The sequence below is a fragment of the Antechinus flavipes genome, chromosome 2 (assembly GCF_016432865.1).
Source record: "Antechinus flavipes isolate AdamAnt ecotype Samford, QLD, Australia chromosome 2, AdamAnt_v2, whole genome shotgun sequence".
Taxonomy (NCBI): Eukaryota; Metazoa; Chordata; class Mammalia; order Dasyuromorphia; family Dasyuridae; genus Antechinus; species Antechinus flavipes.
In genome coordinates, this window is record NC_067399.1 from 310,740,001 (window position 1) to 310,764,779 (window position 24,779).

The 24,779-nt window shown below is 33.7% G+C and overlaps 1 protein-coding gene across 1 annotated transcript in view; it reads left to right on the forward strand.

Annotated features, from left to right (window-relative positions):
* Positions 1–24,779, forward strand: part of CEP128 (centrosomal protein 128) — a 547,917-nt gene that overhangs the window by 215,738 nt on the left and 307,400 nt on the right. Inside the window, exon 18 of the mRNA XM_051973667.1 lies at positions 3,689–3,760. Coding sequence (XP_051829627.1) covers positions 3,689–3,760 — 72 coding nt within the window. The remainder of the gene's footprint in view (positions 1–3,688; positions 3,761–24,779) is intronic.

Below are 24,779 nucleotides of genomic sequence, written 5' to 3' on the forward strand. Positions count from 1 at the left end.
ACATAATAGAGAATCTACTAAGACTTGTCACAATTGATTGCATAAATATTATTGTTGCAAAGAACCTAGGATGTATTGCCAAAGATTATAAAATTGTGGACAGGAATGAAAAGCTGCTGATCAGTCTTTGTTAGTTCCTTACTATTGTCCAATAAAGGCAAGGTATACAGAAAAGAAAATATTGATTTGGAAAGCAAATGACTGGCTAAAAGCAATTTTATAAATATTTTGTGATAAAGTATGAAATATTTTAGCATATTCTAAAACTTCCTTAAAGTTGCTTGGTTTCCAGAAATGAACATTGTAGTTTTTTAGCTCTTGTGGTCAAAGGCCATCTCTAAATTACTGTTGAAATTAAATGAGAAAGAATTAGAAACTAGACCAAACAACAACAAACAAAATATTTGCGGTATTTATTTATTATTATTATTATTAATTAGACCATTTCATCAACCATTTTTTTATGATATGTTTCTTGTAAACTTGGGGAAAAAAAAAGTAACCTCAACAGCTTTTGTCCAGATCATTAAAGGAATAGTATAATTGATCCTTTGTTTTTCCAGCCTGGAGTGATGTAGCAGAAAAGGATAACAGAGTTCTTAGGCAAAAGGAATGACTTCTTTCACTATAGTAATCCTTTGTAGTTGATTCAGGAATTATTGTTGAAATCTTCAGTCATTTTTATATATTAAAGAGAAAGGCACTATGATGTGGGACAAATGGTCAAAAAAAAGAAAAACAAATGAGTAGAGAATAATTCTGAATAATGTCCATCTTCTTTTAGCTTCAGTTCTTTTGTTTCTAACTTCTCGTATTGATTATTTCACTTTGCTAAATGTACCTAGCAGTTGAAAACCTTGGGGCATATATAACAGTAAACAACTATCATTATAAAACAATTAGGTAGATCTTTGAATTAAAGATTTATAATTCTTGTTGATTAAAACTTTTTTAAAAAATGCAAAAAGCACATGTAAATAGATGTTTTGTATCCTGTCTTAATATATACTCTTCCTTCTCTCCATTTAAATTGTATGAATTATTAACCAAATGCTGCTTTGTATTGGTAGTTATTTTTCATGCATGTACAGTCCCCCCTGTAATATTGTAAATTCTTGGCTGTTAAGGGTCATAGGTTAATCTCTTTTCATTTTATTTCATTCATTCATTCGTTTATGCTGAGGCAATTGGGGTTAAGTGACTTGTCCAGGGTCACACAGCTAGGAGGTATTAGTGTCTGAGGTCAGATTTGAACTCAGGTTCCTCTGGCTTCAGGGCCAGTGCTCTATCCACCATGGATTGTTGTCCCGCTTAATCTCTTTTTAAACCCAGCATATTTCCTTATTATTGATGATAATGTCTTGATTAGCTTCTATAAAAATCATAAAATGATAGCAATACCAAATTATTTTTCTAACTGTGTGGGAAAAGGTGAAGAACTTACAGATTCTAAAGTAGATCAAGACTTATAGGCCTCAGTTTTGGCTTCTCCGGAGTCACGTGATTTTAGATAAGGCCTGGACTATGTGGTTGATGAAGCTGTATATCATCTTGTCTACTATATTCCACTGACCAACTAAAGGAGCAGTAGATTTATGTGACCAATCACAACATATAGAGGGTGGGATTTTGGAGGTTCTTTGTCTGAAATGTATAAAAGCTGTAAGCATTTTCAAGGCTCTGGCCCTGTCCTGCTGTGAAATTTTGTTCCCAGACCAGGATGGGGTCCGCTTCTCGAGATTCTAATAAATAATTCTGCTTTCTATGAGTGATCTCTGTGGTAGTCAATTTGGGTAGGTCTATTTGTCCCAAACATAACTTTAATACTGGAAGCTTACTAGCTTTTCTTAAGTGATTAATTTGTATGTTCTATCAAGGTACTTTTAAATTATAATTTTGCTATGATTTTAACTAATTTTTATTTGTCAAACAGTAAGTTCTTGAAATTTAACTTGCAATGTATTTTGGAATCTAAATTTAGGAATTCTGTCTGAAAAAGAAAAACATTTTTAGGGTTCCAGAGAAAGATATAATGTGTCAATATGGCATAGTAAAAATGCCAGTATTAAGTAATAAATGGTAGTATAGTAGTGTACAGTGGTGGATAGTTCTATGTGAACCAGAGTTTTCCCTAAAGATTATTTTCTGAATTAGTTTTCTTTCATCAATGGAATGACAAAATGACATCTTTGATTGACCAAAGCTTTTTAAATTTTTTGCTGATATTGATACTTTCCAGCAAAATACAAAACCACTGGAAGTATAGTGACTAACATTGATTTCAGTATAGACAGACAGTAGTAACTATGATAAAAGTGCACTTTATTCACTTTGAAAGTGGTTTTATTTTAGGACAAGTATTCTTACCCTAGATTTCTTTTTTATTAGTCCAGTTTATTCCCTGTCTTTGAGTTGTCACCTGCTTTTTATATTTTATATTAAATTTGAATGGGGCTAAATATGAACAAACCAACTATTCATTCTTTTTACTTGTAAATCATTTACTATAGTTTTTCAGGGGTCCTCAAACTATGGCCCATGGGCCAGATATAGCAGCTGAGGATGATTATCCCCCTCACCCAGGACTATGAAGTTTCTTTATTTAAAGGCCCACAAAACAAAGTTTTTGTTTTTACTACAGTCCGGCCCTCCATCAGTCTGAGGGACAGTGAATTGTACCCCTATTTAAAAAGTTTGAGGACCCCTGGCTCATTTACTTGATGAAACACAGATCAATTTATTTTATTTTCTATTTATAAACTCTTTTGAGTATGTTCCAGTTAGAACCCAAAAGAAAGGAAGTAATTATAGTCTTATGCCTTGGTATTCTTTATTTCTAACTTCATTTATATTTTCTCCTATTGTTCTGTTGCCATCTTTTTTCTATGTAGATTGCCAAAGGCTATTTTCCTAGTTTATGAATATTTTTTTGTTTTTTGTATTATATTTTTTGGTCCTTTTAACATATATTTTTTAATGATGTCCTTATTTATTTGCCCCTTATTCAAAACCTGAAATTCTCAGTTGGTTCTTAAGTTTTCACTGGGAATACACTGATCAAATTACATTTTCTTCCATTCACCTCCCTTTTCTTTTCTCTCTGATCTTTTTTCTTTCATCTTTGGCTGGGCCCTTGCTTGACTTTCTGATTAAAGGTACCAGTCCCTACTACATATCTTAAACATCATGGAAATCAATATATAGGTTGATAAAATAATTTTTTTTTTCAAAGTAGAATTGTAGGCTTTATCCTTTTAAAAGTAAAGTATTTCATTTAGTAATTACTCTTGCCTGGGGTATTTTTCTCTTAGAAAAATCACCACTACTGAGCTTCTGTAGATTCATCAATCTCTACAAAATCTCTAAGTGAAAACCTTATACCCCCCTTCTTTAGAGTGTGCTTTGTGAAAACTGATATTATGATGGTTATAAATTTGTATTAGGTTCTCCAGCAATTACAATACATAAAAACTTAATATCAGCTAAATTCTCTTTCCTCTATTTGAGAGAAATGGTATACATTGATAGTATGGGAGTTGTTTGAGTCAATTTATTAACTGACTTAAAATCAGTTCTCCTTAAAAAAAAATCCTTATGTCTAAAATCTACATCTTTCAATAATATTAAAGATCTAATTTAAGGGAAAAATGTACAATTATCTACTCTTTTTTTTTTTTTTCTTTTTTAGGCTCTTTCTACTACAACTGATATACACCATGATGTGCACCATGATCCACACCGTTGGTTAGCAGAAAGTAAGGTAATTAGCAGTTTAATAAAGCTAATTAATAGATATTCCAAAGTTAATAAATATTACAGTGCTTAAAATGTTCAAAGTAAGGGGACACTGTGTTCTTTGTTATATTACTGTCACATTTGAATCCCATTATATCTAGCTCTTTTGAAAAGATCCTAAAAGATAAAAGGTATATTATTCTCCTTTTTTGGAGAGATTAAAGATCGTGGACATGAAATGTTACTTATATTGTTAGATGCTTTGGATATGTGGGTTGATTTTGCTTTCCTTTTAAAAAAATAGTTTTAAAAATTGAAGACATTTTGGCAATGGATAAATGTCTTGTCTCAGTGACAGAAAAATCTCACGTATCTTTGACATATATTGACTGTGTGACTCAATATAAGTCACTTAAGCTCTCAGTTCCGCAACAAGCTCTCTGTAGTGATAAGTGGCAGAGCAATTGCAAATCGATTTTGGTAAAGGAATTGTCTCACTGAGAGACTCCTCCTTCTCTATCACAAATCTTTGTTATGAGGAAAGACTGAATAAAGTATATTTGGAATTGAATGTGATATCAAACCAAAAGAAAACAGTGAAACCTTATGAGAAAGAAGAAAGTTATCATTATATTTTTAAAATTTGCTGTTTCTTTAAGTTTTTTTTTTTTTGGTATATTGAATTTTCATGATTGGTTATATAGTCAGGTACAGGGCAGCAGAATCTGAATGCTGTCTTATACCACTGCACATTTCACATATCAGTTCTGAAAAATAATGGTCAAAAATGAGTTGAATTTTCATTTAGTAGACTGCAAATAAAAATAGAAGTAAGTAAAGGACTGAAATGACAGTTTTTATATTATGTAATGTTGAACTTTAGTAGAATCATTTTATTTATCTACTTGTATTATATCATAGTTACATAAAAAGCAAAAATAAGAATTCCAACCATTCAATATGATGGAAGTTCTCAAACTCTTTACTCCAAATTTATGTTTGTATACACAGACATTTGAATTAGAAATCTAACCAATTTGAAATTAGGTAAGCAGGCACTCTTATTTAACTTGTGATTTTATAATATTGACTAAAAATCATCTCTTTCATGGATGTAATAATTACATATAAAAACTGAAAAATTACTTATATCCAATATTATTTTCCGTAAAGAATTATGAGACCTTTGAAATTCATATCTTTGTTTCTCAATATTAATTATGGTATTCTATTGTCTAACAATTTTAAAATTAAGAAAAAATTGTCATTATTACTTGGAAAACATTTTAAAGATTTCTCTTCATTTCTCCCCTAAAGTTGCCATATCATGGTGTTGAAATGACCTTGCATTTATAGAATTGTAGATGATAGATATAGAGTTGATAGAGATAAGGAGACATAAAAAAAGTCAGTTACTGTTGAGATGACTAAGCAACAACAAAAAGATATTAGACATCATTGACTCCATTTTACTGATAAGGAAGTTGAGGAATAAACCTCAAGTGACCTAGACACCACTATCCAGTTAGGAGTGAATTTGAGCCATGAGTCAAATAATTTCAAATCCATCAAATCAACTCATTTCTTCCTGATTCCAAGTCAAGTACTATGTATACTTTAAAGATATGCCAGTGGAAAATGAGCTCTGGTAGATCCTACTGTGTTGGGAAAAGTTTCAGATATTGACTGGGTAGTGTTTGAGTAGCAGACTAGCTAATTTGAAGTGAGGAAATTTTTTATCAGAAGGTACCACATGGTAGAATTTTTTTTTTTTTCCATAGAAATTCATCTCTTCAATGTATACAGAAGTAGTGATTTTCACTAGTGGGTATATCTAGACCAGTGAAATCATAGGTCCTTGAAATATCCATGTACAAATTTTGTTATTTTAATTATCTCCAGAGTGTTTAAAGTTCTTTGTGATTGTAAAAATACTTTTTTCCCCATTATCCTCAAATTGCTGATTCTAACAACATGAACACATTTACCATATAACTTATTTTGAGTTATAACCTCTCACATTTTGGAATAGGAAGCTTTCATTGCTATTATTTATTGAATTGTTAAGAAGAGGTGACTTTGATCAGGATGAGACTCTTTATTTTGAAGACTGTGTAAGCAGTTTTTTATCTAATATCTTTTAATAGGATTGAACATCCTGATATAAAGATTTTTTTAATGCTGCATGAGATGAAACTGTTTCTCTACAATGTAAAAAGGTTATGACAGGCAAAAAAACCTTAACCAGATGACTGAAGAAGAATGGAATATGTTACTAGAAGATGAATTTAGGTTATTGATAGGTTATTTTGTAATTCCTGTTGACTATAAATGAATAGCACTATAAAATATTAGAGATAAGATTTCAAATCAGGGCATGAAAACTATATGGGAAGTAGACTCACCATTCAGAGAGTCAGTACTGACATCCTGCAGTATTAGAAGGACCTTTGAGGCTGTTCAGTAATTGTTTTCATAAATCTGCCAAATGAATTCTTGCTTTTAGTGATAAAGCTGGATAAGATAAAGGAAGTTGGTGTCAGTGTTGAATTGTGAGTGTCCGCAGGACAAGTTAGCTCAGGAGGAGCTAGACATGACCATAAGATACAATGGGTAGAACAGTATATTATTTGGAGATTGTAACTAATGGTGATGGGTGGAAGGTAGTGAATTTATATAGGTTAAAGGACCAAGAGTTGTTATGAGTTCTGAGAAACTCAGTATATCCAGTTTGTCCAAACTAGAAGATGAGGACAAGGTTTGGTTTCCAACTATGTCCAAGTATTGGTTTCTAGATAGCCAAACTGAGATGACTGAATGAGACAGCTCTGGTAGAAGCATGGACAAGATGCATAGGTATATGTTATTGTTTTTGTTACCTTGACCTTTTCAGTCTATTGGAAAACCAATGACATTATGAATTGTTATCTTGACTTGCTTTTGAATTGAATTCAAATGAGATAGAATTGCACTAAGTTGTCAGCCTCAGTCTCTTTTCTTGAGTCATTGAAGTCCAGTTGCAAGACAAAAGTAAAGACTACCAGTGATTCTTAAGGATACAATGAATAACCTCAATATTTGACCAAGCTCCATATGTTTCAGAGTGCCTGCTTTAGTGCCTATACAGATGTTAGGACAAATAGTTTTCATTTGCCCATTCTGCAAGGGAGCATGTCTTTACACGCTCAGGCTGGGCATTCCCCTATATTACCAATAAGTTTGAGGCCTCTCAGTTACCACCAACTTGGTTCATCCTGTCTCCCAGGTTTATGAAAAGGATGGGGAAGGAATGGTTATTTTCCTTTCAGAGACCCAGATTGGCCACAACAAAGCAAAATAAATTTAGACTAGGAAAATGAGAATAACATATAGCGCTATCCATACAACCAGACTGACTGTTGATCCTAGGATAAGTGTTGTTGCTTTCCAATTTCCCTATTTCTAAAAAAGATAGTGGCTAGAAGTTGTAGAATTCCTTGAGAATGAGGCTAAGTTCCAAAGATGTTAAGTGTTTGCAGTAGAACACTTGGCCTTTAAACTGCTCACATTTCTGAAATTCAGGAATATTAAATTTTCTTTTAATTTAGCATTTTTAACCTGGTCATTTAACAATGACCATTAGTAATAAGAGAACAAAGGAAAATGAATCATTCTGATGGCGTATAGTTCCTGTTTTCTCAGTCAAGTTATTATCTCATCTCAAACAATATTATAAGTCAGTCAATTGTGGTGTTTTTCTTTTTTAATATAATAGTTCTCTCTGGGAGAAAGCAGATTTCTTGGGGAGGTTTTCTGGAGGCAGCCTTAGTTTCAGTTGAAAGTAATAATCACCCAAATGCAGCCAGATGCTAAAAGTTCAGATCTTTTATTGCTTCCTCCAAAATAGCCCAGTTAGTTTTCTTGGTGGCCTATCTCTCTGCTTAGTTCCAAGAGCTCTCGCAGATTGTCCCTTGCTTCTGCCTCTGCTTTCTTCAGCCTCCAGCCAGTACCAAGTTGAATTTGTCTTGCTTCTGAGAGAGCGCTTCTGACTCTCCCAGAGTGCTTTGTGTCTGTCCCAGAGTGCTCCTCTCCAATCTAATTCAGCTGAATTCTCTCTAACCCGAAGTAACTAACTCACCCGAAGCTAAGAGCCTCTTTATATATGATTTCCCAAAAAACGAAACATAAGCGAGTGCAAGGGATAATGTTGTAAAAAAATTATCCTGGCATGGATTCTGTCAATACAAAGTTATTATTAAATAAAATAAAATTTAAATAAAAAAAATAAAATAAATAAAATAAAAAATATATATATATATGATTTCCCAAAGGTTGACTTCTCCTTCTGGAGGCACAGCCAAGGGAGGTGTGAATTCACAAAGTTACAAAGTTCACTTTGTGAATCCCCCATACTTGTGAACTCCAGTGAGTACTGGTGTGAACACAAGCATTGTATCAATCAATTCTACTTAGTATCTTGTTTCAGGTTCTGGCCCAAAACATCTTCTTGTAAGATCAGATCAATAATCTATCAACTCTAATGAGTTAGCAGTTTGTAAAGATTCCAACAGTCAATAAACAATTATTAACCACCAGCTATATACCAAGCACCGTTTTACATGCTGGAAATACAAAGAAGGACAAAAGATAATTTCCAACCTCAAGGAGATCACAGTCTAATGGGAGAGACAGAAAGACAACAAACTATGTAGAAACAAGTTATATGCAGGTAGAAGAAAACAACCAAGAGAAGTTACTAAAATTAGGAGGAGCTGGAAAAGGCTTCCTTTAAAAGACAGAATTTCACTTATTTTTTATATTATTTAATATTTTTCCCAATTACATGTGAAAAGAACTTTAATAATTCTTATTAAAATTTGAATTTCAGATTATCTCCCTCTGTTCTTCTCTGCTCTCACAATGAGAAGACAAGCAATTTGACTTATAACTTATATAATTTAGGCTATACCTGTATGATCATGTAAAACATGGTTCCATTTAAGTCATTTTGTGAAAGAAAATCAGCCAAAAAAACTCAAGAAAAATAAGGGAAAAATAAATTTGCTTTCAAGTTCTAACAGTTCTTTTTTTCTAGAGAAGGACAGCACCTTTCATCATACATCCTACAGAACTGTCTTGGTTCGATGTATTGCTGAGAATCGATAAGTTATTCATAGTAGATCAAAAAGGTGGAATTTTAGATGTAACTTAAAGGAAGCATCAGAAAGCAAAGATGAGAAGGGAAAGCATTCAAGCCATGGAGGCAGTTAGAGAAAATTTCTAGAGTTGAATGATGAAGTATTTTGTCTATAGAATGATAAGATGGCCAATATCAATAAATTGGAGAGTATGTGGCAGGGAGTAAGATATAAGGAGAGTGGATGGAATAGAGGGGATTAGTTTATGAAGTGTAGTGTTCTCTTCTGTTCTAAAATATGATCGTTGTTCTCTGGGGGCAGGTTTTTTGAGGAGGTTTTCAGAGGCAGCCTTAGTTTCAGTTCAACTCAATAATCACCTCAAATAGAGCCAGGAGTTAAAATCCAATCTTTTATTGTCTCTTCCAAAATAGATCGGTTAGCTTTCCTTGCTTCCGAGAGCTCTTGTTGCTAGTCCTTTGTCTCTTCCAGCTTCAGCTTTAGCCTCCAGCTCCCTCTGAATCCTGGCTCTGAGTCTCCTGACTGAATTCTGGCTCTCAATCTCCTCAACTGACTTCTCACTTCTGGCTTTCAATCTCTTCAACTGAATCTTCACTGACTTATAGCTCTCAATATCTTCAACTGACTCTTGCGGAGACTTTGAGCTTCTTATATATGATCTCTTAAAGGTGTGAACCCAAAGGTTGACTCCTCCTCTGAGAGAGTGGGATTGTGGGAAATATAAACTCTCATATTGAATCCTGAAATCTTCCAACTTGTGAACTCTGATGTGTGAGCTAATGTGTAAACTCTCTTAAAGGTGTGAGCTCTAATGTGTGAATCAATTACCTAAGCATTGTTGCTGTCAACTCTAGTGAGTTAACACCTTGTTTCAAGTTTTGGCTCATAACAATGAAGTGCTTTGAACTCCAGACAGAGAATTTTGTATTTGATCCTACATGTGATAGGGAGTGTCAATAATAGAAATTATGAGAGCCACTATTTCATGCAAAATAAATTTATTAGTAATGCTAGCAATTACCAATAGAAAGATCAATGGACCCTAGAAATAAAGACAAATTGGGGTTTTACAGAGCTTAATTTTACAGTCATAAAAGAAGAGAAAAGATACAGAATCTTGAGAAACTTGTTTTATTTATTTTTGATTGACTAAAGAATGCCATGAAGTTATAGTTAGTAGATTCTGAAATATTTTGTGGTTTTTTAAATGCTGTTGCCAGTACTTGGGTTGTAAGCATGTTGGGGGCCTATCATGGCATTTAAGGAACATAATAATCATCAGACTGTCAATCTGATCGGTTATAGCATCACAACAGTTATTTTGATATTATGGAATTATTGAGCAATAGCTGGAAGATGATGTAAGTGTAGTTGAGAGTGTTAACCTAATCTACCACAATAATAGATTTACTTAGTTTTATATAGACTTAACTTACACTACCATAAAATGAGGAACTGATCATTCTAGCTCCTCTCTGTAAGTGTTTAGTTTAACTTTAGGAGCTCAGTCCTGCAAAAATAAAGCACTAAACTTACAATTGTAATTACAAATCTCTCAATCTAAAAGATATCACAATTACACCATAAAAACTAAAGTAAATCAATAGATTAATCAATAATAACTTAAGAATTGTTTCTTTTACTTACATTCTTTAATTCTTTTTTTAATTATAGCTTTTTATTTACAAGATATATGCATGAGTAATTTTTCAGCATTGACAATTGCAAGACCTTTTGTTCCAACTTTTCCCCTCCTTCCGTCCACCCCTTGCCCTAGATGACAGGTTGACCAATACATGTTAAATATGTTGAAGTATAAGTTAAATACAATATATGTATACATGTCCAACAGTTCTTTTGCTGTACAAAAAGAATCAGACTTTGAAATAGTGTACAATTAGCCTGTGAAGGAAATAAAAAATGCAGGCAGACAAAAATAGAGGGATTGGGAATTCTATGTAGTAGTTCATAGTCATCTCCCAGAGTTCTTTCGCTGGGTGTAGCTGGTTCAATTCATTACTGCTCTATTAGAACTCATTTGGTTCATCTCATTGTTGAAGATGGCCATGTCCATCAGAATTGATCATCATATAATATTATTGTTGAAGTATATAATGATCTCCTGGTCCTGCTCATTTCACTCAACATCAATTCATGTAAGTCTCTCCATTCCTTTTTTTTTTTTAATTTTTTAATAATTTTTTATTGATAGAACGCATGCCAGGGTAATTTTTTACAGCATTATCCCTTGCATTCACTTCTGTTCCAATTTTCCTCTCCCTCCCTCCACCCCTTCCCCCAGATGGCAAGAGTCCTTTACATATTGAATGGGTTGCAGTATATCCGATATACAGTATATGTGTGCAGAACCAAACAGTTTTCTTGTTGCACAGGGAGAATTGAATTCAGAAGGTATAAATAACCTGGAAAGAAAAACATAAATGCAAGCAGTTTATATTCATTTCCAGTGTTCTTTCTCTGGGTGTAGCTGCTTCTGTCCATCTTTGATCAATTAAGGCTCTCTTTATCAAAGAGGTCCACTTCCATCAGAATACATCCTCAAACAGTATCGTTGTTGAGGTATATAATGATCTCCTGGTTCTGCTCATTTCACTCAGCATCAGTTCATGTAAGTCTCGCCAGTCCTCTCTGCATTCATCCTGCTGATCGTTCCTTACAGAACAATAATATTCCATAACGTTCATATACCACAATTTACTCAACCATTCTCCAATTGATGGACATCCTTTCATTTTCTAGCTTCTAGCCACTACAAACAGGGCTGCCACAAACATTTTGGCACATACAGGTCCCTTTCCTTTCTTTAGTATCTCTTTGGGGTATAAGCCCAGTAGAAACACTGCTGGATCAAAGGGTATGCACAGCTTGATAACTTTTTGAGCATAATTCCAAATTGCTCTCCAGAATGGCTGGATGTGTTCACAATTCCACCAACAATGTATCAGTGTCCCTGTTTTCCCATATCCCCTCCAACATTCCCCATTATCTTTCCCTGTCATTCTAGCCAATCTGACAGGTGTGTAGTGGTATCTCAGAGTTGTCTTAATTTGCATTTCTCTGATTAATAATGATTTGGAGCATATTTTCATATGTCTATAAATAGTTTCAATTTCTTCGTCTGAGAATTGTCTGTTCATATCCTCTGACCATTTATCAATTGGAGAATGGTTTGATTTCTTATAGATTAGGGTCAATTCTCTCTATATTTTTTAAATGAGGCCTTTATCAGAACCTTTGATTGTAAAAATGTTTTCCCAGTTTATTGTTTCCCTTCTAATCTTGTTTGCATTTGTTTTGTTTGTACAAAAACTTTTCAATTTGATATAATCAAAATTTTCTATGTTGTGGTCAATAGTGATCTCTAGTTCTTTAGTCATAAATTCCTCCCTCTTCCACAGATCTGAGAGGTAAACTATCCTATGCTCTTCCAATTTATTTATCATCTCATTCTTTATGCCTAGATCATGAACCCATTTTGACCTTATCTTGGTGTACGGTGTTAAGTGTGGGTCAATGCCTAGTTTCTGCCATACTGATTTCCAATTTTCCCAGCAATTTTTGTCAAATAATGCATTCTTATCCCAGAAACTGGTGTCCTTTGGGTTTGTCAAACACTATATTATTAAAATTATTGGCTGTTTTGTCCTTTGAACCTAACCTATTCCATTGATCAACTAGTCTATTTCTTAGCCAATACCAGATGGTTTTAGTAACTGCTGCTTTATAATATAATTTTAGATCTGGTACAGCTAGGCCACCTTCATTTGATTTTTTTTTTTCATTAATTCCCTTGAAATTCTTGACCTTTTGTTTTTCCATATGAACTTTGTTGTTATTTTTTCTAATTCATCAAAGTAGTTTTTTGGGAGTCTGATTGGTATAGCACTAAATAAGTAGATTAATTTAGGTAGTATTGTCATCTTTATTATATTTGCTCACCCAATCCAAGAGCATTTAATATTTTTCCAGTTGGTTAGATCAGACTTAATTTGTGTGGAAAGTGTTTTGTAGTTTTGCTCATAAAGTTTCTGATTTTCCCTTGGCAGATAGATTCCTAAATATTTTATACAATCAGTAGTTACTTTAAATGGAATTTCTTTTTGTATCTCTAACTGTTGGGTTTTGTTAGTGATATTTAAGAATGCTGATGACTTATGTGGGTTTATTTTATATCCTGCAACTTTGCTGAAGGTGTAGATTGTTTCTAATAACTTTTTGGTAGAATCTCTGGAGTTTTCTAAGTATACCATCATATCATCAGCAAAGAGTGATAATTTGGTTTCCTCATTGCCTATTCTTATTCCTTTAATCTCTTTCTCAACTCTTATTGCCAAAGCTAGCATTTCTAATACAATATTACATAGTAACGGTCATAGTGGGCAACCTTGTTTTACTCCTGATCTTATTGGGAATGGTTGCAGTTTGTCCCCGTTACATATGATGCTTACTGTTGGTTTTAAATAGATGCTACTGATTATTTTAAGGAAAAGTCCATTTATTCCTATACTCTCAAGAGTTTTTAATAGGAATGGATGTTGAATTTTATCAAATGCTTTTACTGCATCTATTGAGATGATCATATGGTTTTTGTTAATTTGATTATTAATATGGCCAATTATATTGATAGTTTTCCTAATATTGAACCAGCCCTGCATTCCTGGTATAAATCCTACTTGGTCATGATGTATTTACCTGGGGATGATTTTCTGTAGTCTTTTTGCTAATATCTTATTTAAGATTTTAGCATCAATATTCATTAGGGAGATTGGTCTATAATTTTCTTTCTCTGTTTTCAACCTACCTGGTTTAGGTATCAGTACCATGTCTGTGTCATAAAAGGAGTTTGGTAGGACTCCTTCATTCCCTATTTTTTCAAATAGTTTATAAAGTATTGGGGCTAATTGTTCTTTGAATGTTTGGTAGAATTCACATGTAAATCCATCTGGTCCCGGGGATTTTTTTTTAGGGAGTTGATTAATAGCTTGTTCTATTTCTTTTTCTGAAATGGGACTATTTAAGCAATTTACTTCCTCCTCTGATAATCTGGGAAGCCTATATTTTTGGAGGTAATCATCCATTTTGCTTAGGTTATCAAATTTATTGGCATAAAGTTGGGCAAAGTAATCCCTTATTATTTCTTTAATTTCCTCTTCATCAGTGGAATGTTCTCCTTTTTCATTTTTAAGACTGTCAATTTGATTTCCCTCTCTCCTTTTTCTAATCAGATTTACCAAAGGTTTATCAATTTTATTGGTTTTTTCATAAAACCAACTCTTAGTTTTATTTATTAGTTCAATAGTTTTTTTACTTTCTATATTATTAATTTCTCCTTTTAATTTTAGAATTTCAAGTTTAGTAATTGATTGGGGGTTTTTAATTTGGTCTTTTTCTAACTTTTTAAGTTCCAGGCTCAATTCATTGATCTTCTCTTTTTCTATTTTATTCAAGTAAGCCTCTAAGGATATAAAATTTCCCCTTATTACCGCTTTGGCTGCATCCCATAAATTTTGATATGATGTCTCATTGTTGTCATTATCTTGAGTGAAATTATTATTTGTGTCTATAATTTGCTGTTTCACCCAATCATTCTTTAAGATGAGATTATTTAGTTTCCAATTACTTTTTGGTCTATTTACACCTAACTTTTTGTTGAATGTAGTTTTTATTGCATTGTGGTCTGAAAAGAAAGCATTTACTATTTCTGCCTTCCTGCATTTAATTTTGAGGTCTTTATGTCCTAATATATGGTCAATTTTTGTGTAGGTTCCATGAACTGCTGAGAAGAACGTATACTCCTTTCTGTCACCATTCAGTTTTCTCCGGAGATCTATCATACCTAATTTTTCTAATATTCTATTTACCTCTTTAATTTCTTTCTTATTTGTTTTGTGATTTGATTTATCTAAATCTGAGAGTGCAAGATTGAGATCTCCCACTATTATAGTTTTGCTGTCTATTTCTTCTCGCAACTCTCTTAGCTTCTCTTTAAGGAAGTTAGATGGTATACCACTTGGTGCATATATGTTTAATACTGATATTGCTTCATTGTCTATAGTACCCTTAAGCAAGATAAAGTTTCCTTCCTTATCTCTTTTAATTAGATCAATCTTTGCTTTTGCTTGATCTGAGATAAGGATGGCTACCCCTGCTTTTTTGACTTCACCTGAAGCATAATAGATTCTGCTCCAGCCTTTTACCTTTAGTCTGTATGTATCTCCCTGTTTTAAATGTGTTTCCTGTAAACAACAGATTGTAGGGTTCTGACTTTTGATCCAGTCTGCTATCCGCCTCCTTTTTATGGGAGAGTTCATCCCATTCACATTTGCGGTTAAAATAACCAATTCTGCATTTTCTGCCATCCTAATATGCCCAGATTATACTTTTCTTTTTCTTGCCCTCCTTCCCTTCTTTCCTATTGGTCCCACTAATGTCACGCAGCTCTCCCTCTTTAGTATCTCTCCCTCCTCCCTTTGAATCCCTTCTCTCCATTCCTTTCTGAAATCATCCTACTGGTCATTTCTTACAGAACAATATTATTCTATAATATTCATATACCACAATTTATTCAGCCATTCTCCAATTGATGGGCATCCATTCAGTTTCCAGTTTCTGGCTACTATAAAGAGGGCTGCCACAAACATTTTGGCACATAAGGTCCCTTTTTCCTTTTTTAAGATTTCTTTGGGATATAAGCCCAGTAGAAACACTGCTGGATCAAAGGGTATGCACATACCCTTTCAAACGTACAGTTTGATAACTTTTTGAGCACAGTTCCAAATTGATCTCCAGAATGGCTGGATGTGTTCACAATTCCACCAACAATGTATCAGTGTCCCTGTTTTCCCACATCCCCTCCAACATTCCGCATTATCTTTCCCTGTCATTCTAGCCAGCCTTACAGGTGTAGTGGTATCTCAGAGTTGTCTTAATTTGCATTTCTTTGATTAATAATGACTTGGAGCATCGTTTCATATGGCTAGAAATAATTTCAATTTCTTCATCTGAGAACTGGCTGTTCATATTCTTTGACCATTTAACAGTTGAAGAATGGCTTGATTTCTTATAAATTAGAGTCAATTCTCTATATATTTTGGAAATGAGGCCTTTATCAGAACCTTTGACTGTAAAACTGTTTTCCTAGTTTATTGCTTCCCTTCTAATCTTGTCTGCATTAGTTTTGTTTGTACAAAAACTTTTCGATTTGATATAATCAAAATTTTCTATTTTGTGATCAATAATGATCTCTAGTTCTTCTTTGATCTTAAATTCCTTCCTCTTCCATAGATCTGAGAGGTAAACTATTCTATGTTCTTCTAATTTATTTATAATCTCATTATTTATGCATAGATCATGATGGGAGAGACATTCTTTAAAATTTTATTTATTTTTTGTTATGCATCACCTAGATTTTGACGCCTTACTCCTTTGAGAGAGCCACCCCTTATAAGAAAATGTTGTTTTTGTTTTGTTTTAAGAAAAAAGAGTGAAAAGGGAAAAACACAAATCCAGTCAATACATCAAAAATATCTGGCTATATATGCAGTGTTTCACACCTTAGTATATTCCACCTTAGCAAAGTAGTTGGAGGTAGGGAGAAGTAGACAGGGAATAATGTTCTCTCACATTTCTTCTATGGGTCCAACCTGGTCCTTTGTAATTTGAAACATTCATTTTCAGTTACTTTGTGGTGGTCCTTTTCATTTACAATTTTTGGTTTCCTTTAAAGGAAAAGGGACTATAATTAGGTTTTTGTTTTTTTTTTTTTTCCTTATAGGCTCTGTACTTACAGTTCTCTTTCTTTCCCCCTCTAATCTTCTTTCTTTTATCAACTCCTTCCCTAGTTTTGGAGTTTTATTTGATTTATTGAGTTTATTTTTTACTTCCTTTTATTTAATTACTCCCCTCTTTCCTTGTTTCTCTCTTAAGTGGTTAATTTGAAATCTTCCCTCCAAGCATTCCCTTTCAACTTCTTTTTTTTTTTTCTGTTATTTTTTTTTCTAAAAAGGGATTTTTAAAAACTTTGTTCTTTGTATTAATTCTCTCTCACATCTGGTTTAATTTTAATTCTTTAATTTGTGGTCTTATAATTATTCATTCTTTAGTTTCTTTGTATTCCTGATGGAATTAAAGCTTCTTTAGTGCCAATTTTAATTCTCTATTCTAATCAGTTTCTGTTAGTGACTTGTCTATTTGACTTTTAGGGGAGGAGGGAAAAAGAAGACTCTCTTAGAAATATCAATTTGTGGGGAACATAATGAGATGGAAGTATTGCTCCATGGAAGAAATTCTTTAGTAGCCAAAATCATTCAAGCCAATTTTACTCCCTGCTCTTTCCCTAATCATTTTCTTTTTCAGTTGCCATGGAATCTCCTCCTGGAGTCTGTGCTCTCCCATGACATGGGAGCTTCAGTTGCACCTAGGAGTGGTGAATTTTTTTTCTTGGATAGGATGTTGTCTGTGGAGTCACAGCACTCTCAGAGATAGTGATTTCTCTGAATATTTAATGGCTACAGAATAAGCCCATTGTCAGGTCACTTTCTCCTATCACCTCTCTTCTATGAGCGTGCCTGACTGGATATCCTCTCACCACTGAATTGGGGTTTCCTCTTTTCTTTTCCCTTTGCCACATTACTCATTGTTCCAAAGCCTCTTTTTCCTTGCTGAAAGACTATGGTAATTAACTTCATTTAATTGTTTATCAGGGACTTCATTAGGATACATCACATTCTTCCTTATCAATCACTCCCCTTCTTTCATTTAATGCAGCTTCTTATTCTACAATTCCATACAAATCCATCAAATCAAGCACAAAATCCATTCACTCATATAGTTGCTGGGTTTAATCCTTTTTTTTCACCCCTCCCCCCCAGGTCTGCTTCTCCATTGTCACTTGTCATTTCTTCTTTATTCTCATGTGTATTTTTAGACAAAATAGAGCTAGAGGACCTGATTTCAGATCTGGCCTCAAATACTTAACATTTACTAGCTGTGTGACCTTAGGCAAGTCATTTAATTCCAATTGCCTCTCACCCCCTTCTCCCCCCCCCCCAAAAAAAAAGAGGGAAGAAAAAAGAAAGGAAGGAAGAAAGAAAGAAAGAAATCTCCTAATGGTTCCTCTGTTTTATTTTTTCTTTCTCTTTCAAATTTTTTCTTATAATAATTCCTCTTTTTTCCAGTATTTGCATTTTCCTTGTTTATTGTACATATTTACTTTTCTTCCATTTCTCTTGTTTGGAGAGTTTGCAAATTGAATAACCCACTCTTTTTGTGTGTGTATGTGGTAAGAATGCTTCATATGCCTCTTATTTTATTGAACATCTGTCTATCTTTTTTCATTGATAGTTAAGTTGTTTTACATGATATTTCATTATGGCTTCACTGAGATTTTGGTATTTTGGAATAAATTATTTCATTTTCTTCAGGAATTTTCTAGTGAATAATCTTATTTTATTTGAATTTCATTCTCTTCATTTTTGAAAGATCTTTTTTCTTATCACTTCAAAAGATTTTGTTTGTCTTTCGGAATAGTTAGGCTAACTACTATGTGTCCTTGAATTTGAAGATTTAAATAATAGGAGTTTTGGAGGTAATTTGGATTTTTTCAAGTGATGCTTTATTTTTAATATTTATAAGTTTTGGGCAGTTTTCTTTGATTATTTCTTCCTTTTTTTGTAGTTTGATTTGTTTCTTTTGGGAGGCCCATGATTCCTGAATAATTTTTTTTACATTTTACCTTTTCAAGATCAATTTATTTTAGGGTAGATAGGCGGTATACTGAAAAGAAGACCAGCTCTTGAATCAGAAGTACCTGAGTTCAAATTCAGCTTCATAGACTTGACTCTATGCTTCTGGGAAAATCACTTAACTCCAATTGCCTCACCAAAAAAAAAGTGTTTTGCTTTGAATAGACATGATATGTTTATTTACTGTTATTGTTTTTTGCTCCTCTTTTAAATTTTCCTTCACTTCAATATAATTGTATTTTCTCAACATATTTTTGGTTCCTCTTCATTACCACTGCAGATTCAAATTTTTATATTCTGCTTTGTATTTCTGCTGTGCAAGAAATAAATTTGTTTAATTGTTTCATCTAATGTCTCTCAAAGTCCAGACTTTTCTCTTGAACCATTTTGGAAAATCCTACTGTGGTTTTGTATTCTCTAGGAAATTCACATGGGTTCTGTTGCATCAGGTATTTCAGTTTCCATCATCTTCCTCTTTTATTTTATTAACTTTCCTATTCATTCATTCATTCCTATTCAGAACTGTGTTCTGAATTTTTTAGCTGAGTTTTCTTCCTCTTGAGATCTTTGGTAATTTTAAAGTTTTTCTTTTCTATACTCCTGTAGCTCACTTTCTGACTCCTTTGCTTCTGATTATAACAACAACAAAAATAAAACTAACCTGTTGGATTGTTCATTTAGTAAACACCACTGCATTGAATCTATCATACTAGTTGAGTATAAAATGCTATCTCTTTAAGAATTTAACTATCTCATTCTTATTTTAACAATATTTTACTTCATCCGCACTATATATATCTTTGAGGAGTTTACAGTTTCATTCATTTATGTTACCGTTATTCTGAAAGGAAGTCTTCAAGCAACAACAAAAAAAACCCCTATTCTTTAATTTACTGGATTAGTCTTTTTCTTAAAACAATGAAGAAGACATAGATACCATATATTAAATATCATAAATTATTTATTAAATTATATATGTTTATATATTAGAAATCATACTTTAAAGATTCTCTTCCTTTCTCAAAATAATTAGTTTCTTATTTGGGAATAGTTTTGAGAGTATGCTGAGGACTGATCAAGGTCTGTCTCTTAATTTAAAAAAAAATCTATTTTACTCTTAATATCTCTCATAAACAAAGAAGGCAATCTGTTACAGCTTGTACCAGGATAAAAATCTCTCTTACAGCATCCTTAACAATTTGCTTAAGCATTTTCATTGAGGGGAACTCATTGTCTCCTGTTACAGCCCATTCCCATTTTGTTGAGTTTAATTTTCTTTCTCTCAAATATATACATATGAATGTATATGTATATATTTATATCAATATGTAATTTCTACCCTAGTTGTAGAATTAGAACTTCTAGTTCTCCCTTCTAGAGAAAAAGAGCAACATTTACTATCAATTTACTTTCCCAAAATTGTATGGGAATCAACAAGTCTAAATTCTTTGAGTTATTTTATTTGTATTTTTAGCAATTATATTGTATACAACTATAATACTGTTTAAAGTGATTATTATTTTCTGAATTTAGTATTTAAGTTTCTTTTTGAATGGCATGAACATCTTAGAGTCTGATTTGTAAAATGTCTTATGGTAGTTACCTCATGGTTACCCCACCATGGAGAACAAGTCTAATTATTCTATGACATTTAGACATTTAAAATTACTTAAAAATACTTCCCAAACTGTCAAGTATTCCTTCTAACTTTTTTTTTTTTTTACTATTTCCTTAGAGAATCTCTACCTTTTATTCCTTCACATAGATTACAATATTTTTTTCCTAATTCTATAAAACCCTCTTTTGGAGGTTTGATTGATTTTTCCTAAATTTGTATATTAATTTAGGTAGGATCATCTTTTTTTTTTTTTTTTAATACATTGGTGTTGTCTAATTTTCTATTAAATGTCATCTTATTCAATGCATATTTTTTGTTTGAAGTTGTTGAGATTTCTTTTGGATCTATATTTCTTGTGCGCACCCCACCCCACACCCTCCATTTATTTATTTATTTGTTTTTAGGTTTTTTTTTTTAAATGATATTTTATTTTTCCAAATACATGTAGTTTTCAACATTCATTTTTGTAAAACCTTGTCTTCCAAATTTTCTGCTCCCCAAGACAGCAAGCAATAGGTTATATTGCTAAATATGTGCAATATAATATGTGCAATTCTTTTAAACATAGTCCCATATTTGTCATGCTGTACAAGAAAAATCAGATCAAAAGGGAAAAAAAGCCATAAGAACGAAAGAAACAAAAAGGTGAAAATACTGTTCTTTTAACCACATTCAGTCTCCACAGTTTTCTCTCTAGATGGGATTCACATTTTGTTGTGATCTAGTTCAGATGGATCTGAATCGGTCCCTGTTTGAGCGCCAAAGTGTTGTGAGCTTTTTCTTCTCAAAAACGCAGCCAGGTGATAAAAGTTCAGATCTTTTATTATCTCCAATATAGCCCGGTTAGCTTAGAAGCCTATCTCTCTGCTTGGTTCCAAGAGCTCTCTCCGAATGTCACCAAATCCAAAGGTCTGGTCCTTCAGCCTCTGCCTCTGCTTTCTTCAGCCTCCAGCCAGCTCCAACTCTTCATGCCATTCCGGTGAAAATCTCAACTTGTAGCTTCTTGCTCTGAAGAACTTCTTCGACTGGCCCATTGGCCTATTTATGCTCCTTCCAGAGAGAGGGATTATGGGTTTTCTCCCATAGTGCTCTCTGGTCCAAAGAGCTTCAAGGGAGGTATGAACTCATTGAACTCCAATGAGTAAAGGTGTGAACACAAGCCTTGTATTAATTAGTTCTACTTAGTACCTTGTTTCAGGTTCTGCCCAAAACATCTTCTTGTAAGATTAGATCAACTCTAATTAGTTAGCAGTTAGTAAGGATTCCAACATCTCCCCCTTTCTTTTGTTTTAAAACATAGGGGGTTTCTGAAGGGGTACACATAAATCCATCAATATGGGCCAGAATTTTGTAACAGATATACATGGTATACATAAATCCATCAATATGGGAGGCATTATACATAATTTACATAAGCACATAGCAATATAACACAGGCTAGTAGTAGTGTAACAAATAACATGAATCATCCTGAAAATTTACACATGTCCATAAGTCCTAGAAACAGTCCAATAGGATTCCATTGTCCATTAGTTCATGTGCCAGGAATCTAATAATTCCTGTAAGCTCTGAAGTACTGCAAAAGGTCTCATCAACAATTTTTCATCTCAGGGAATCCAGTGATTCTTGCTGGTTTTTCAGGAACTGAAAGCTAAAGATTTTAAAGTTCTTTTGACAGTCTCATTGTTAGCCTTTTCCACCTGTGGAAATATAAGCAGATCCTCTTCCCCAAGCAATTAACCTAATTCCCTTCTATTTACCAAATTTGGGATTTCTTCTCATCATCTGATAATTACATTGGAGTTGTTTGCATTGGATATTGTCTTGTTGTCTTAAAAGGCCTGTATTCTCCCCAACTGTAATCCTGATTGCTTTTCTGTTGGTTGATGACATCAGAATACTGAATTTCTAAAGTCTCTCTGGGTGTAACCTCAGCTGCTATCATGCCCCACCTGTCCTTTGATTGATACTTTAGAACTGGGCCTTGCCTCTCCTTCCTCTGGGTCAATATACATTTAGAGGCCCAATGAAAGCCTCGGTTACATTTTGGACATGGGGTTTTGGGTTTTCTCTCACCCTGTCTTCTCACTCTATCTCCATATCTACAATGAGCTCTCAAATGTCCAACCTTTCCACAATGAAAACATCAACAAGTTTCTCTAGAATTCCTTTGCCAAGAAGGACCTTGTCTTTCCATGTTCATCATAGTTTGGGCATAATAAGCATTTGTGCCCACTGTGGCACAGCGTCTTATGATTTCCTCTAAAGGAGCATCTTTGTCTAGCCCCCATATAATTCTTTTGCAAACCTCATTGGCATTTTCCTTAGCCAAATGTTTAGTCATTATTTCTGTTGCTGCATTGTCTTGCAAAAGGCTCATTGGCACCTTGCTCTATTTTTGTGAAAGCATTATTTCCATCTTTCTGTCCAGGGAGAGAATTCCAAGCTTTTATTGCAGCCTTAGAAATTTGCTCATACACTGTTATAGGATAATAAATCTGTTCTGAACTCTCTGCATACTGACCTTCTCCAGTTAGTTGGTCAAAAGCAACTTGTACAATAGCTCCTGTTTGCCTATTGCATTGGGCTTGAATCCTACATAATTCATGAAACTCCGAAAGCCACAATAAATTTTGTCCTGGTTCTAGACAAGTTTTCGTTATGGATTTCCAGTCATTCGGGGTTAGGATTTCATTAGACAAATTATCCAGTAACATCTTCACATAAGATGATGTAGCCCCATAAAGAATGCAACCCTTTTTCAAATCTTTAATTTTTTTCAAATTAAAAGGAGTGTATTTTCTCTCTTTTTGACCTGAGGAGTTGAGCTCTTCAATCACAGGATATGCATTTATAAAATCAGATATACCTTCTCCTTCATTTTTTGCTTTAATTAATGCTTTTTCTAATCTTGTCAAATTCTGCTTTACAGGAGAAGCTGACTGTGTTTCTGTCTCTCTCCCTCCCCCTTGTTCCACCCATGAAGGGTTAATTGCGGGGGGAGGGTCATGAGATGTGGAATCACCTAATTCCTCCTGCTGTGAAGTATCATACTCAGAATTGTAATTAACTCCATTCTCATCTGATTCGTCCTCCTTTTCACCTAGTAAAGTTGGCACTTCTTCCTCCTGTACTTTCCTTTTCATCATTCTATCACTTAAGTAACTTCTTATAGCCAATTGTATTACATTATATGTATTAATTATTGAGTTAGGCCCATTTTTATCATAGAATTGACAAAGATCCTCTCCAACCAATTTCCATTCATTTAGATCTAATTCCTTATCAAGAGAGAAACAAGGACATTTGTCCTTTACAGTTTGTAAAAGTTCAGTGATTTGCTGTAAACTTATAATTAAACCTTGGCTTTCCATAATTTTGACAATGCTCTCTAAACATTTTCCTTGAACAGAAACAGGCTGTTTTCTAAATATCTGTCCCATCTTAGATGAAATTCTACTTTAACTCTTTTAGCAAAATTTCTTTATTGCACTCACCCTAATTTCTGGGTTGAAGAGTCTTTTCCACTGGATCAGGATCAGAGGCTTTTCCACTTGAATCAGGATCGGAGCTTTTCCACTGAAATCCACTGAGGGGGTCTTGTCAGCCCCACGTTGGGCGCCAAAATGTGGTGAGCTTTTTCTTCTCAAAACGCAGCCAGGTGATAAAAGTTCAGATCTTTTATTATCTCCAATATAGCCCGGTTAGCTTAGAAGCCTATCTCTCTGCTTGGTTCCAAGAGCTCTCTCCGAATGTCACCAAATCCAAAGGTCTGGTCCTTCAGCCTCTGCCTCTGCTTTCTTCAGCCTCCAGCCAGCTCCAACTCTTCATGCCATTCCGGTGAAAATCTCAACTTGTAGCTTCTTGCTCTGAAGAACTTCTTCGACTGGCCCATTGGCCTATTTATGCTCCTTCCAGAGAGAGGGATTATGGGTTTTCTCCCATAGTGCTCTCTGGTCCAAAGAGCTTCAAGGGAGGTATGAACTCATTGAACTCCAATGAGTAAAGGTGTGAACACAAGCCTTGTATTAATTAGTTCTACTTAGTACCTTGTTTCAGGTTCTGCCCAAAACATCTTCTTGTAAGATTAGATCAACTCTAATTAGTTAGCAGTTAGTAAGGATTCCAACAACATTTCCCTCCTAAGTCTATTGGAATTGCCTTGAATCAATACATTGTTGAAAATAGCCTGTCTATCATAGTTGATCATCACACAATCTTGTTATTGTGTACAATATTCTCCTGGTTCTGCTTACTTCATTCAGCGTGAGTTCCTGTAAGTCTTTCCAGGCTTTTTTGAAATCTGCCTGCCAATCCTTTCTCAGAATAATAATATTGCATTACATTCATATACCATAATTTATTCATCCATTTCCCTAATGATGAGCATCCACTCAATTTCCAGTTTCTTGCCACTACAAAAAGAAATGCTATAAACATTTTTGCACAGATGGATCCTTTTCTTTTTATTATCTATTTGGTGTAGAGGCCTAGTAGTGAAACTGTTAGATCAAAGAGTACATATAG